Raw genomic sequence first — 13,221 nt, 5'->3', positions numbered from 1 at the left:
AAACAGCCACCAGAATACTCAGCAATAGAATTTTAACAAGTGCTATAAAAATAGCAACACAAATGAGCCGATCTCTTTATTGAGCTAATTCAAAACTCAGAAAAGCTATGGGAAATTCCAGTAGCTCAACCAGGCCGTGGCAGGAGAGCAGAGGGGATGGAGAGCAAGGGGAGAGCAGAAGCCACACGGGCAGAGAGGTGGTGCAGGCTGTGCAACTCAGTGCTCAACAGGACACTTTCTCTTCCAGGGGAGGCTCTTCCCTGGAGAGCTCTAGGTGGGTTACAGCACCAGGAGGCCTCAGAACAGAGTGGGGAGGAGAAAGCAAAGTGTCAGTGCCCAGAAGAGAGGAGACCTCCTTAAAGGACTCGGTCAGCAGGTGGGCCTGCAAGTGACTCAAACTGTGAGGCCAAGTCCAAAGAACATGAAAAAACAAAGGGATCTCATCATTCTTCACTTTGGTTGCAAGTGTATATTAAACACAGGACTCAGAAGTTTTAGTTCTCTGCTCTCCTCCCCAGTTTCTCCACTCACTGCACACCAACCTCTTCTCTGTTCATTTACATAATCCCCTTCTCTGCAGCTCCTGCCCTCAAGCAGCCTTCCTGGCTCTCCAACACTTTTCTCCGTTCCCCTGTGAAAGGTGCTGGGCAACTGAACTGTGGGTTTGGGGAGTGCTAAGTGGGCACATGACCTAGCCTGGGAGCAAAAGTCAGCAGGCTGCCCTGGCCACCACTTTCAAACACTCTTCCTGAAGGTGTTTGGTTTTCCCCAGAGAGGGTTTCCAAGAGAAGGGCGTCTGTGCAATTCTGTTCACCCTCTTCAGAATATTATATCATGCAGGGGAGGCCAGCCTGGTTGGTGAGGGTCCCTGTGGCACATGCTAAGGCCCACAGCTCTCTAGGGATTACATACAGTTTGTGGGTTGAAAATCTGGGTAATTTCTGAATTCCACTCTTTGTTATTCCTGGGTACTTCAAAATACCAATCGACTATAAGTTCTTTAGTATCATCTCAGTATCAACTTCCAAGAGCTGAGTGTAAAGAATCTGTTTCCAGTGCTGTTCAAAGCCTCTAATGTCAATACCTGGAACTTTATGTTAAAGCTCAGCTATAACTTATTTATATTTCTGGCTGAAAACCATGGTTTCCAAAGTGCAGAAATAAAGGCTGTGAACAAAAGCAAGGCCCCAGTTTGCTCCCTGTCATGGTATTCCCCATTTACAGGGTGTAAATGAGAGCAGAGTTTGGTTCTGCATTTGAAGTCTGTAGGAAAGACTCAGTCTTTTTTGGGTCTCCACGGAATTTCTTCTCTGGTAAGAAAAGAAAAAAGACTCAAACCTCTCCTTGGGTTCCCGCATTGAATGGAGGAACATTCTAAAGTGAGGAGTTTGGGGGTCTGTTTTGTTTGGCACCATTTATTTAGCTAACTTACTGCTTGATCCTTGAGAGGAATGAAAAAAGGGGTTAGAAATTCATTTTACACAGGGCTCAGAAACTAGCGGCCAGTCTACACTCCAGAAATGTGGGAGTAAATGGGGAGCTCAGGCAGAACAAATAAACATGTAGGGGAAGGGAAAGGAGGCCAAGGGGAATTTTGGGTGGATTGGCTGGTGGAAGGGGATGGATCCAGTGAAAAAGTAGGATGGATCACACCAAAGTACAAAGGGGCAGGGAACCTTTTCTTGCTTCCAACATTTCAAGAGCAGACAGACAGACATGCTTGTATGATTGCGCCGTGCTTTGGTGAGCAGCCATGAGGATGGTGACAGCTGTTTTAGTTAAAAGCAAAATAAAATGAGCGCACGAAAAAAAAATGAAGTAAGTAAGGGACGTTACTTTTTATAGCCCAGTTCACTACGAAGTCCTAGTGTTATGAGGTTTCTGTGGGCAGGAATTGACCAGCTCAAACTTCATTTCATGCTATTCATAATGAAAGTGTTGCAGAATTTAGTCATTTACCAAGATTTTGGAGGAATTATGTGGATGCTGTAGCTTGTATTAGTCTGCAAAACAAATAAAGGTATTGCTAGCACCAGTTCTTCAGACAACACATCAGGATAGATCTGTGATGGGATTCACCAGTTTGGAAGTGCAGGTGGCTTTGCAGAAAATGGACGAAGCTGCTGCACTTGACACGCCAATTTTAGGACTAGATTTTGCCTTTAAGGCACAGTGCTGTGTTTGGGAAGATGAGGAGGAGCCTCTGTGTAGCAGGAGCCCAGCATGAATTAGGCCAGAATTCTACTGGGGATCCTGGGAAACAATCTCTGCAGCAGCAGCTGGTCCACCACCAGGTGCAGTGAATGGCTAGTCCCAGCCCATTTTGGGTCAGCTAGCAGAGTCTGACTTGCAGATTGTGGCTGGCCCCTGCGCAGGATTGCTAGGGAAAGACTCCTTGCACACTCTTCCCTGTCTGGGCACATACCCACACAATCTGCCCCTTTGTGGATCATGAAATATAGACAGTTAGCGATACTCCTGACTTTATGGCAAATGCTTCCCAGCAGTTCCACAGAGTGAATTTGCCCAGTAAATCAGGCCTAAAACATTTTCATCAAGCCAATAAAATTGCATCTGGATGAGACGTTCAATAACAGATCCTGTTGTTTGGTCCTCCCATTCACTAACAGGGCACGTTCGTTACTTTAGTGCAAATCCAGAGTTCCTCCATTGACTTCACTGAGCCTGATTCTCTACTTACTTTCACAAGTTCTGCCCTGTGTGACTCCATTAGCTGAGCGAGGTTGAGATTGGAGCTTGTGCCATTCTCACTTAAGGCAGTCACCCATTTCTCCCGGGGGAGAAGAGACGGGCATGTCTGCAAAGCCTTCCTCTCTCTTCAGTCACAGTCTACCCCATAGGCTGTGCAAGGCTGGTCCTTGCCTTTGCCTCCCTGACTGCTTTAGCTATTCCATTTGGAACTGATCACAGACTGGCCTTTCCCAGCATCAGGCTGTTCCCACCGTTGGGGCGAACTCAGCTGCCACATGGGACACTCCTGCTGCACACTATCTAAGATGCTTCAGCCTGGTGCATTCTGTATTATTTGTCTGAGGCTTTCACTTTCAGTAAATGGTTACAGAACATTGTAGTGTTCAGCACCTCCAAGTGCTGTTGAGAACATTCGTAACTCACTGGTATCCAGAAGGGATTGCTCAACACTTTGACCCACTGATTTTCTATTATTGTGAATATTAATCTGTCTCTCTGTCCTCTGTGGGTGGAAATCTAGAAATGGATCAGTTATAAAGAGGAGGCTAAATTCTCTGCAATAGAATTACGCCAGCAGAAAATCTGGCAGAAGGATTTTAAATTACCCTTGTCCAAAATCCAATGGACAGTGTCCGCTCTTGGACCAGTTTCATGATTAAGATCTGACATCTCGTGACTCCTTAAGGCTGCTGTACCTCATAGAGTAGCTTTCTAATATACTGTATAAAACAATCATATCCAGCCCTGGTGACTTTTGGGATCTCAAGCTTTAAAATCATGACACCCAGGTTTACAGAACAGCTCTTTTTGATATACTGTACTTTGTGCATTACAGCAACTCCACCTCATTCCATACTCACCTCAGTGTATGGAATGAGGTTCCAGTCCATGTGCACCTTCAAGAACTCAGCTTACATATGTATGCTCAGTGCCAGCAGAACATGGGGACACCATTAGGAACAGACCCTTGTTGTTAGGACACATTGACTGTGCATGCACAAAGCATGCTTTTAAACCCCCTGCGAGCTGGACTATTGAAAGGCACCTGTGAGATGCAGCAACAATCCCTGTGTTAAATGTCTAGTTTCTATCCTTCCTTGTGACATGATAGTGCTGTTAAGAAATGTGCACATTTGTACAATGGCAAAAGAGTATTTTTTTGTCTTCATTCTCAAAAACGAGTGAACCATTTGTGCTTAGTCTCTCTCCACATGGCCCCCGTTGGACAGAGCTGCCAGACAAAATGCCAGCCCAAAAGGTGAGAGTGTGGCCAAGCTGTGAGCAACAGGAAAAGGCCTTTGAGGTTTCTGCACTAGTGCTAGTGGCTCTGCTGTGCGTTTCTGAGCCGTGCGCAATGCAGGGATTCTTTAGAAAGCGTTAGGTCCCCATTTCTAAAAACGCACGCGCCCCATGTAGTCACGCCATCGGGGGATTTCCAACTGCACAGACCTTTACATTCAAGAACTCCAGTTTATGCGCATGCAATGGGACTTTTTGCACGCTCATCTTGAGTGTGCCCCTTTTAAAATGTGGGCCTGTCATCTAACAGGAGATGTTAGAGGTGGCACAGAAATCTGACACTGTCACCAGCTCTTGCAGTTCTATCATAAGTCTGCCAATATTTGGTGTTTTTCTTAAAGCCCCAGGCTCTTGGATTTACATAAGAATCTCAATTTACATTAACAATTAAAAAAAATAAATGTCTAGACTTCCTGTTTGCAGAGAAAAGCTTGAAAGTATGAACCCAACAGGCTCAAAACCCAGAATGCAAATCAAAAGAACTCAAAATTTATTATGTTGTAAAATCTCACGGTTTTTATGACAATCTCATGATTTGGGGCCTGACTCATGATTTTTGCATGCTTGAGGGTGGTAGTACTATACTGATTAGCCTTCTATTGCTAACACTGATAACAGACTCATGAAAGCAAGAGAATTAGAAAGATGGTGGGAGAGATAGTCCAGGTGTTGAATGGAATGCTACAGACATACTGTTACTGAAATGTCTTGTTACTGGAGAGCAGAGACCATACTGCTATCCTCTGGGTTTAAGAGCTGTTTGAACAGCACAGTCCTTAAGGGGGTCCATATTATAAAGTACAATAGCCAATAACAGAGAAAGAAAGGAGCAAGTAAGAAGTGGATTAGGCCTTGCAAATTTGCAGTCCTTAGCAATTATTCTAAAGGGGCAGTGAGAGGACAAATTGTATAGGGACAAATGTTTGACCTGGGTTATTGCTAACATTATAGCTCCTGTAAATGGAGGGCTGTTCTAGACTAGGATGAAATGTGTCAGTTAACAAGACAGAAGGGAAGTGTGAGATCTAGCTGACTGGCCCCATTGTTGCCACTTGCTGGCTTCATGCATCTAGGCAGTGCAGGTGCAGCAGGCAGGCTGGTTCCATTCTTGCCCTTCCTGGCTCTCATATGCTAGCATAGTGCTGTTCGGTTTGGCTTTGGCTTTCTGAAACATTGGGCTATAGCCAGTGCTGGGCTGGGCTGGATCCCACCAACTGAACAAGCGGCTGCAGAGCCCTGGAGAGGGAAATCTGCTTAGGAGGTAGGGGGATCTGAGCAGGACACAGCCACACGTGTGCTCCACTCATCCAGGGGCCAGGGGATGCGGAGCAGGTGTGGCCCCCAGGAGATGCACGGACTCAGCACGGCTGCCAGCTGGCCTCTGGCTACGCACCTGCTGGGGAGTTCTGGCTGTGCCTGGGAAAAGGGCTGGGTATGAATCCCACGAGGTAGCACAGTCCCTGCTGACTCATGGTCGGGGAAACTAGCACACTCATTTAAACACCTCTTTGACATAAAACAGCAAGCTGCGCAGCCTTAACTGCATGGCACTGCCCTGTGACAGGGAGACTCTGGCCACCACCAGGCCATAAACCACTTGAGATGTGGAGAAAAATCATGATCACTTTCACGCCCCTCCCCTCTCCAGGGAAATTCATTCCAGCAGAAAATCCCAGACAGCTCCCAGCAGCTTGCTGTTGGTTTGCCAGCCTGTTTCCTGCCTCTGGGCCGGAACCTGCCAGGTGATGAGCACCCCCAGGAGAGACCCAGCACTTTGCAGGTTCAGATGTGTTATCAGACTCCTGCTCTGACCATGCAGCAAACTGCTTGGCCCAGACAGGCCTGTGCTAACCTACAATAGAGATTTTGAACAGAACAGGAGGGTGACCTGCAATACACAAGAGAGTGAGACTAAAACTCTGCTAAGGATGATGGCTAGCAGGCCAGATCCTCAGCCAGTGTAAATCAGGGCAGCACCACTGACATCCATAGGAGGCCTCTGCGTTATAACCCACATAACAGATATCCAAACATAGTGCTCAAATGCCAGCTAGAGCAGCGTGGAGGTAGCAGGGTCCTCCCCAGAGCCCAACCTGCTAACCGGGGGTGAGAGTGAAACCCAGCCATGCGGGGGGTGCTGGAGAGCAGCTACGTATAAGCATCAGGAGGCAAATGCAGCATCTGCAGGAACTACTGGTGGCTGTGCTCTAGCTCTGTGATGCATGTGGCACAGACAGTGGTAGGTGAGGTACTCACGTGGCATGATGCCCTGGTCTGCCAGCTGCTCACGGGTTCTTCTCTGCTGAAGCCGTAACTGTAAAACTGTTAGAGAAAGAGTGTCAGGAAGAGATGCAAACTTTTTCCTGAAGCAAGTAACTTTCTGCGAACAGTCCCAGGAGAGAGCTTTCAGCAACAAGCCCAACGCCTTTCTGTCACTGAGAGAGGAATCCCCTGAGGGGAGGAGTGTTCCTGAAAATTAGCAAGGGAGTTCCTGCAAAGCAGGTGCTGAGGCATCACTGTGATCCTGTTTTATTCAATACCTGTGTCTGTAGGGCAGCGTTCCCGGACTGAAGGGCAGAAGGACCAGCAGGTGAGAGAGGACACAGACAGGGCCTCTTCACTGTTCTCCAGAGCCTCAAATTTCATTTAAAAAGAGCACTCACAGCTTGAAAGAAAACCTTCCAAATGGGCAACAATTTAAAATTCAGAGAACCTGAAACAGAGCTCTGAGCTGCCTCATTCAGTAAAACGGGGTTGGCTCATTATACTTGGTAATGTCACCATTGCTGGCTATTTCACTACCCATCCCAGCATGTCCGAAAGGAATGGAAGGGTCTGTCCTCGCGCTTCCCATAGCGCAGGGCATGCTGGAAGCGTGCCAAGGACTGGCCGGGGGGACACAAAGGGGGCATCCATTAAGAAGGGGAGACTTTTAACCACACATGGAGGCCTTGCATGGGGTGTGATTGTTTTCATTTTCCTGAAGGTGGGTCAGCGTTCAATAGTTTGGGACGTGCTGCTTTAGGGCAACCAAAAAACCCAGAATGAAACCAAAGTGCACGGCAATTCCTGGAGTGGTGTGAGAGCTTTCAGCCACACTGAACCTCCCCCGGAAACATCGAACCTAAATAACATGGGTTCTTTGCGTCTGCTGCGCTGCAGGTGGGATATGTGAGAGCCCCATACTGGGGGCAGGGGCAGATGGAGAGGAGGATTATGCGGGGGCTAGGCTTTCTGCTTCGGGCGGAAGTTGTTGTGATGTGGGGGGTTCTGTTGGCATGGAGGGTGCAGACAGTCCTCTGACCTGCCCTGGAAGTCATTATTTTGGCACCTGTGTCAGTGTCCTCATGATGGGCACCCTATGGTGGCCACGAAGCAGCACGGGATTGCTATATGTTGGGCATGTAGAGACTGAGAGTTGTGGAGGTCTGGGTCCTTGACCCCATTTGAGTGAGCAGGGGTGTGAGTCAGCAGGGTGGAGGACTTTGGTCTCACCTGCTGCACACACGGGAGATGGAGCCTGTCCTTCAGTTCATGGTGTCTAACACAAGGTCAGTAGCATTAAAACATCTATTATGTGTTACTGAAACCTGGCTGGAAGCTGCTGCTGAGCTAGTCTTGGCCCAGTTGATGCCAGCCGAGTGCTCAGCACAAGGTGGGCCAAAGGGGACAACCAAGCTGTAGCTGTGATATCTGAGCCAACCTAAAATGCAGGTCTCCAACCCCAAGCCTAGATCTAACACAGTGTGTACATCTGGCAGGGATAGAGCTGGGGCTGGTCCCAGTGCATTGCCTGCCCTGCTGCCCAGCACAGGCCCTTCTGGGGCGGCTGGAATTTCATGTTACAGTGGCATTGGAGCTGTGTAAGCTGGTGGCACTTGGCTATTTCAGTGTTCACAGAGATGACCTTTTGCCTGAATCACTTCAAGATTTCATGGCACTGGAATGGCCCCAGGACTAGCCCAGGGAATTGCAAGCTCAACTCACACAGTTGAGGTCATACTTGGGATCTGGGGTTTGGCCTTAGATTGAAGGTGGAAGCACCTCAGAAACCCTAAAGCTCCATGTGGCACTGTGCTGCTGCTAACCCCTCCCCTAGATGTGAATACAACCCTTGCCACACTCACCCTCGTGGGGCTTTAGCTGCATGATTTCTTTTTCCATGATGTTTTGCCCTGGGTGCCGACATGTGGCTCTGTTTGCTGGGGGGCACTAGATAACGTAGTTAGGAGAGGTTAGGTCCGTACATTTAAGAAGTGACTACTTAGATAAAATGTCAATCACTAGTAGCACTTCTTCTTGGAACGAAAGCTCTGGCAGATGGGAACCAGTCACTGAACAGCGCAGACCTTGGCTTCTCTGTGACAATGAAAGCAGATGTGCCAACTCCCTGTTGATAGTTACAATTTGCTGAGAGAGGCTCCTCCACACTCCTTGTAATAGAGCCTATGTGTTATAGTATATTGTGTCTGTGAGGTACTGCATGGTAGAGTGTGTATTCTCTTACTACTGCAGTCGCACTGCCTGCACTGGCTATAGTAATACATTTGACACCCTCTCTCTTTTGGTTATTTATCACGCAGTTTTTCGAAGAAATGTAATTAAAAGAACAAGGAAACTGTGTGCCCAGGATTGCTCTCCTTTCCATTTCATTGCATTGAGGCCAGAATACTGATTTTTGAACAGTTTTCTCCATTAGGAGAAATTCAGTAGATAGAGCAGTGCTTAATTTGTAATGAAAGAGGCCAGGGCTCAAAGTGCCGGGGCACGAGCAATTTTTTTACATTCATCACTGATGTAGCAAGCCCAGAGGTGCTGGGCTATGAACTGCCGAGCCTAGAGGTGCGGGGGCTCAGCCCTGGCAAGCCCTGGCACAAATTAAGCACAGAGTTAGAGATTTTAACAGGGATACGTGTATTTCCACGGACATAATATAACGGCATACTCATCTCCCAACTAGAGATGAGCCCATAGACAAGGCCTTGTGAAAATCACAATTTCATGAACTGCATGGAAATTGTGAAATTAGCCCAATACCACAAATTTTCCAATACTTTTACAAAATAAAAATGAAATGAAGAGACCAGGGTCATGTGATCTGGTTACGTTCCTTCTGTCTGCCATTTTAGGTTGTGTTGGTGGGGAAGAAAAAGGCACAGTAGCAAACTCTGCTGCTGCCACTTGGACCATGAGCAGCTGTGGCCTCAGCGGGGAGGTGGAAGCAGGCATCCGTGTGTGCAGGTCTCATGCTCAGTGCAGCTTGTAGCATGTGGCAGCATCATGTTAGAGGATTAGTTTGGGGGGACTCAGAGGCTAGTTTTATGCAAAAGATTGTAGCACTGACTTTTCCCCAACTGCATTCTGTGCATATTCTGTGAAATTTGATACTTTACCCACAATACTGCTGTGAATTTTCTAAAAAAAATTCCTCCATTTTCACAGGGCCCTAGCCAGAGCAGAACTCCCAGCCTTAGCACCCCATGACTTTAGCAAATTCAGAGAACTGACAGATAAGGTCCCCTGGGCAGAACATCCAAGGAAAACAGGAGTTCCGGAGAGCTGGCAGTCGTTCAAGGAGACAATATTAAAGACACAACTGCAAACTATCCCGATGAGCAGGAAAGAAGAGGCCAATATGGCTCCTTCAGGAGGTCTTCAATGGCCAGAATGTGAAAAAGGAATCCTACAAAAAGTGGAAACATGGATGAATTGCTAAGAAGGAGTACAAAAGAATAGCACAAGTGTGTAGGGACAAAGCAGAAAGGCTAAGATACACAATGATTTACATCTAGCCAGGGACTTAAAGGCAATAAGAAGAGGTTCTTTAAATATAATAGGAGCAAGAGGAAGACAAAGGAAAATGTAGGTTATCTACTTAGCAGGAAGGAGAACTAACAACTGATATCAAAAAGGCCGAGGTGTTTAATGCCCATTTTGCTTCAGTTTTCACTAAAATGGTTAATGGGCACCAGATACCAACAAACCTAATATTAACAACCGGGGGAAGGAACACAAGCAAAACCAGGGAAATAATAGGTTAAAGAATATTTAGATAAGTTGAAGGTATTCAAGTTGGCTGGGCCTGATGAAATTCACTCTAGGGTACTTAAGGAAGTATCTGAAGCAATCTCACTAGCAGTTTTCAGAGTATCAGCCATGTTAGTCTGTATCCGTAAAAAGAAAAGGAGTACTTGTGGCACCTTAGAGACTAACCAATTTATTAGAGCATAAGCTTTCCTGAGCTACAGCTACGCATCCGATGAAGTGAGCTGGAGCTCACGAAAGCTTATGCTCTAATAAATTTGTTAGTCTCTAAGGTGCCACAAGTACTCCTTTTCTTTTCACTAGCAGTTATCTTTGAGAACTCATGGAGGATGGGTGAAGTCCCAGAGGACTGGAGAAGGGCAAACATAGGAGCTATCTTTAAAAAGGGGAAGAAAGAGGACCTGGAGAATTATAGACCAGTCAGCCTAACTTCAATACCTGGAAAGATCCTGGAACAAATGCTTCAACGATCAATCTGTAAGCACCTAGAGGATAATAGGGTGATAAGTAAAAGCCAGCACATTTTTTTCAAGAACAAATCATGCCAAAAGTAGGATTTTAGGTCACCACAGAACTGTGTCATGTTCGTGGGCCTGGAGGGACAAAAGGAGAGGCCCCGAGATAGGACAGACTCTTCTGCTGGGCTAAGAGTATAGCTGGAAAGATTAACAATATTGTTGGGTGGGTTAAGGGAACTACTGTTGTGGCTCCTTGTGGCATGTAGCAGTTTAGATGGTTTAGTGTCCTTTTTCCTTTGTAGAGAAGCAAAGTTTGTGTTGTAAATGGCTTGTCTAACTAGACAAGGAGCCACAACAGTAGTTCCCTTAACCCACCCAACAATATTGTTAATCTTTCCAGCTAAACTCTTAGCCTGGCAGAAGAGTCTGTCCTATCTTGGGGCCTCTTCTTTTGTCCCTCCAGGCCCACAAACATGATATAGTTCTGTGGTGACCTAGAATCCTATTTTCGACATCTAAAATCTCACACAAACTTCCACAAAAATCATGCCATACCAACCTAATTTCCTTGTTTGGCAGGTTAATGGCCTAGTGGATGGGGTGGGGAGAGGGGAGAAGCAGTAGATGGGATATCTTGATTTTAGTAAGGCTTTTGGAACAGTCCCACATGACATTCTCATAAGAAAACTAGGGAAATGCGGTCTAGATGAAATTACTATAAGGTGGGTGCACAACTAATTGAAAAACTGTACACAAAAAGTAGTTATTAATGGTATGCTGTCAAACTGGGAGGGCATATCTAGCAGGGTCCCGCAGGGGTCAGTTCTGGGTCTGGTACTATTCAGTATAAAAACATAACATAAGAACATATGAATGGCTATACTGAGTCAGACCAATGGTCCACCTAGACCAGTATCCTGTCTTCCGACAGTGGCCAGGATCAGGTGCTTCAGAGGGAATGAAGAGAACAAAGCAATTATTGAATAATCCATTCTCTGTCATCCAGGCCAAGCATCTGGCAGTTGGAGGCAAAGGGAACGCCAGAGCATGGGGCTGCATCCCTGATCATCTTGGCTAATAGCCATTGATGGACCTGTCCTCCATGAACTTCTCTAATTTTTTTTTAACCCAGTTATATTTTTGGCCTTCACAACATCCCCTAGCAACAAGTTCTACAGGTTGACTGTGCATTTTGTGAAGAAGTACTGCCTTTTCTTTGTTTTAAACCTGCTGCCTGTTAATTTCATTGGATGACCCTGGTTCTCATGTTATGTGAAGGGGTAAATAACATTTATTCATTTTCTCCACGCTATTCATGATTTTATAGACTGCAATTATATCCCCCCTTAGTCGTCTCTTTTCTAAGCTGAATGGTCCCAGTCTTTTTAATCTCTTCTCAAATGGAAGCTTTTCCATACCCCTAATGATTTTTTTTTGCCCTTCTCTGCACCCTTTCTAATTCTAATATACTTTTTTGAGATGGGGTGACCAGAACTGCACCCAGTATTCAAGATGTGGGCGTACCATGGATTTATACAGTGGGTTTATGATATTTACTGTCTTATTATCTACCTCTTTCCTAATGGTTCCTAACATTCTGTTTACTTTTTTGACTGCTGCTGCATATTGGTCGGATATTTTCAGAAAACTGTCCACAATGACTCCAAGATCTCTTTCTTGATTGGTAAAAGCTAATTTAGACCCCTTCCTTTTGTATGTATAGTTAGGATTACATTTTCCAATGTGCGTTACTCTGCCTTTTCAACATTGAATTTCATCTGCCATTTTGTTGCCCAGTCGCCCAGTTCTGTGAGATCCCTTTGTAGCTCTTCACAATCTGCTTTGGACTTAAGTATCTTGAGTACTTTAGTATTTTCTACAAATGTTGCCACCTCACTGTTTACCCCTTTTTCCAGATCAAGTATGAATATGATGAACGGCACAGGTCCCCCAGTACAGACCCTTAGTGGACCCCACTACTTCTCTCCATTCTGAAAACTGGCCATTTATTCCTACCCTTTGTTTCTTATTTTTCAACCAGTTACTACTGATCCATGAGAGAACCTTCCTCTTATCCCATGACTTCTTACTTTGCTTAAGAACCTTTGGTGAGGGACCTTGTAAAAGGCTTTCTGAAAGTCCAAGTACACTGTATCCACTGAATCACCCTTGTCCACATGCTTGCTGATCTCCTCAAAGAATTATAATAGATTGGTGAGGCATGATTTCCCTTTACAAAAGCCATGTTGACTCTTCCCAGCAAATCGTGTTCATCTATGTGTTTGATAATTCTGTTCTTTACTATCGTTTCAACCAATTTTGCCTGTTACTGAAGTTAGGCTTACAGGCCTGTAATTGCCAGGATCGCCTCCAGAGCCGTTTTAAAAACCTGGCATTACATTTGCTATCCCCACTCATCAGGTAGAAAGGCTGGTTTAAGTGATAGGTTACACACCACAGTTAGTAGTTGTGTAATATCATATCTGAGTTCCTTCAGAACTCTTGGGTGAATCCCATCTAGTCTTGGTTTAATGTATTGATTTGTTCCAAAACGTCCTCTATCAATACTTCAATCTGGGACAGTTCCTCAGATTTGTCACCTAAAAACAATGGCTCAGTTGTGGGAATCCCCCTCATGAGCTCTGCAGTGAAAACCAATGCCTCAGCATCTGTGCATCCAGGCATGCAGCCTATATTTCAGCTTCAG

The 13,221-nt window shown here is 45.8% G+C and overlaps 1 protein-coding gene across 4 annotated transcripts in view; it reads right to left on the bottom strand.

Moving 5' to 3' along the window:
• The window catches only part of MYOCD (myocardin), a 230,232-nt gene that overhangs the window by 53,525 nt on the left and 163,486 nt on the right, over positions 1 to 13,221 (bottom strand). For 3 of the 4 annotated variants that reach the window (XM_084647508.1, XM_084647509.1, XM_084647511.1), the window contains exon 2: positions 6,268 to 6,333. In XM_084647508.1, the coding sequence (XP_084503634.1) occupies positions 6,268 to 6,274 (7 nt within the window). In that variant the 5' untranslated portion in view covers positions 6,275 to 6,333. Of the gene's footprint in view, positions 1 to 6,267; positions 6,334 to 8,138; positions 8,251 to 13,221 lie in introns of those variants that run through there. The other variant, XM_084647510.1, reaches the window with a different exon arrangement.

This window comes from Lepidochelys olivacea (assembly GCF_965140295.1).
Source record: "Lepidochelys olivacea isolate rLepOli2 genome assembly, chromosome: 14".
Lineage (NCBI taxonomy): Eukaryota > Metazoa > Chordata > Testudines > Cheloniidae > Lepidochelys > Lepidochelys olivacea.
This window is presented reverse-complemented; position numbering and strand designations above follow the sequence as displayed.